The sequence below is a fragment of the Octopus bimaculoides genome, chromosome 12 (assembly GCF_001194135.2).
Source record: "Octopus bimaculoides isolate UCB-OBI-ISO-001 chromosome 12, ASM119413v2, whole genome shotgun sequence".
In the NCBI taxonomy this organism is placed as follows: Eukaryota; Metazoa; Mollusca; class Cephalopoda; order Octopoda; family Octopodidae; genus Octopus; species Octopus bimaculoides.
The window spans coordinates 54,787,676-54,790,979 of NC_068992.1; the positions used below are offsets into that span (position 1 = coordinate 54,787,676).

General features: G+C 35.0%; 1 protein-coding gene across 1 annotated transcript in view; it reads right to left on the bottom strand.

Annotated features, from left to right (window-relative positions):
* The window catches only part of LOC106870133 (organic anion transporter 3), a 32,872-nt gene that overhangs the window by 18,158 nt on the left and 11,410 nt on the right, over positions 1–3,304 (bottom strand). Inside the window, exons 6-7 of the mRNA XM_014916125.2 lie at positions 1,743–1,877; positions 921–1,006 (exon numbers count right to left, since the gene is read on the bottom strand). Of these exons, the coding sequence (XP_014771611.1) occupies positions 921–1,006; positions 1,743–1,877 (221 nt within the window). The remainder of the gene's footprint in view (positions 1–920; positions 1,007–1,742; positions 1,878–3,304) is intronic.

Genomic DNA, 3,304 nt, shown 5'->3' on the forward strand with positions numbered 1-3,304 from the left:
GCATGTATATATATATATATATATATATATATATATATATACATGCACATATGTAATATCATATGGACAATAACCTCATAACGTGCATATCAAAGCTCCTATACGGTTATCGGCTACCATATGCCATCTTATAGCGGGATTACTCCTTTTACTGGATATATATGTGGAAATCCGTTAGTGTCTGCAGAATTCATACACACTCACGCATGCGCGCACACACACATTTATATATCAAAACGCAAACGTTAAAATGTGCTTATTAGCAAACGTGTATACGGATAGTTCAGCCTGTTTTAGTAGGTCTGCCACAGCTGGTCTGCCTTTATACTATGTAGACAATTTAGTAAAGATAATACTTGTTTGAGGTTAAAAATTTACTTTCTGAAACATACAACCATACAGACTGGTTTCGTGCAAGACAATTTTTCCACGGACCGAGATATCACACACATAGCAAAATACAATAAGGTGCATAATATACGATTAATTATTACATATATAATGCATAATACATACACACGCACGTACACACAGACATACATACACACGCACACACACACACACACACACACACACACACAAACACGCATGCACGCACATGTGTGTGTGTATGTATATGTATTACATACATAATAAATATTTAATACAAAAATTCCTTGCTGACTGCCATAGTCAATAAAATAGAAATAAAATTTAAAAATTTATTCTTTCTCTGCAACCCGGTTCCAAAGGATTCACGGTCCATTGGCTGGGCACCTTGCTCTAGAACATACGGTGAATTTTTAAGGGTTATTTTTGGAAAAAAGATTAAAAATGTTGCCGAGCGATCTGATCAGTGTTTTGTCGTTAAATTTAAATCTGGTTTATCTTTCCCAGGATTAGAAATAATCTGCTGTTAATTTATAGTGGCCAACACTTACTTAGGACGATATTTAAAACAGTTGTAGCGATCAATGATAATGATCCGATTGAAAAGTGAAATACTAGAGTCTTCTTTCGCCCGAACCTATTGTAAAGAGAAAAGAAAATTTCAAAGGTTAGTTTGAATAAATACAAAACGAGTGACACCTTGAGTGTCTTCTACGATAGCTCCGAGTCGATCAAAGCTTTGTGAATAAAATTTGGCAGATAGAAACGGTAGAAACCCGTTTGGGAGATCGTTGCTATTTTTAGGGAGTGGTTAACTTAATATAGATGTTTTCGATCTAGTTTGGATTCTCTGCCATCAAATTTAAATTCTTTGCCATCAAATTTAAATTCTTTGCAATCAGATTTGAATTCTTTCTAATCAAATTTGATTGCAAAGAATTCAAATTTGATTGCAAAGAATTCAAATTTGATGGCAAAGAATTTAAATTTGATGGCAAAGAATCCAAACTAGATCGAAAACATCTATATTCAGTATAACACATTAGTTGGCCCATAGGCACCTTTATTGGAGTCCAATCTATTGAAAGTGTTCGGGGCAAGTTTTGGATCCGTGGAGAATTTCGTTTATTCCTTTTACTAGTGATGGTAGTCTTGAAAATGTTATGGGCATTATTCTTCTTTCAAAGGCCAAGTCATTAAAAATTAATTAACTAATTAATTAATTAATTACTCGATCAATTAATTAGATAATTAATTAATCAACAAATTAATTAATTAATCAATTAATTAATGGGCTTGTATTACACAAGTTCCTTTCAGATAGGCAGTGGTAGGACATAATGAATATGCAAAAACAGTAATTTTGTACGCACCATTCAAAACCTTTCCACAACGTGCTCATTGCCATCATTTCGCAAAAGGAATTAATGAAGAAGTTTAAGTAGTGACTTCCTTCCAAAGATCCTGATGTAAGATACAATCCATAATATGAAAGGGCAGCCATGAACCTAAAAGAACAAATCAGGATAGAGATTAGTCGCAATGTTTTATAAGATTAGTCGCACATTATTTACATTATTTACATTGGACGGATATGTGTCCTCGTCTTGTTTGTTGTTACCACAACGTTTCGGTTGATTTACTCTCCAGCCTTCATCAGGTACCCTGGTAGAATTTTGAACCCAACCCTGGGTTATCATTCCTCGGGTATTTTTTTACTGATGTTATTATTATTATTATTATTGTTGTTGTTGTTGTTATTATTATTATTAATATTATTATTATTATTATTCAAGCCACTGCTTGGAACTGAACTCGGAATCTTGGGGTTAGTAGCCCGTGCTCTTAACCATTACGCTATAAGCCCGTGGGCCTTGAATAAATAATAATAATAATAATAATAATAATAATAATAATGATAATGATAATAATAATAATAATAATAATAATAATAATAATACCTATTGTCATAGGTGCCCTGGGAATGACAGCGAAACGGGCTGATTACTACCTAGATCAGATTCCAGGAAACCCCAAAATGGCTGAAGTTCAAAAGATAGTGCTCATGGGAACTGCCCATATCCTACGTAAAATACTGTCTATGTGATCTCAAATTTTAAAGCAAACACATAATTTTCTTATGGTTTCTTAAACATTCACTTGAACAAAACTGTACAAATCCAAATATATGGTACTCTAGGCATAACACCTACATGAACTTCTAACTTGTTGTCTCTTGAGGTCTCTGGGTGAGACTTGGATCCAACTTGTACAAATGCAAAACAAAAGTCAAACATAAAATAATAATAATAATAATACCTTAGGAATGAGAATTCAGGGTTGGGTTCAAAATTCCACCAGGACACCTGATGAAAGCTGGAGAGTAAATCAACCGACACGTTTAGGAATTTAGGAAGAGGTTTCGTCGCAAACGGCCAAAGCTCTTTCACTTGGACAACGCACTAGTCCACAGTTCCATCCTGGTAACCGATTACTTGCATGAGATGGGAATCAAAACCGTCCCTCACCCTCTCTACAGACCAGACCTTGCTTCCTCTGACTTTTGGTTGTTCTCCAAGCTAAAAGAGAATCTCAGGTGAAGTCGTTTTAAAGACATTAAGAAGATGAAGACTGTGACAAGGATCTTGGAAGCCTTCACTTTGGAGGATTCCCGTGAGGCCTTCGTGAAGTATCTGAAGCACTACAAGTGCATTGAAGTCAAGGGGACCTATTTGTAAGGAGATTAGAATTTGGTACTTCTTTGAAGTTAATAAAAGACATCCGAATATTGCGTTATTAACCTTGAAAGAACCTGTCATATAAACGTTTGTTGCATAAAGCACACACATAGATCGTAGTAGACGAGAATCGTCTATCATGGGCGTTGGAATTCCCATATCACCTGATTTCATTCTCCTGGACATCATCAGTAGGA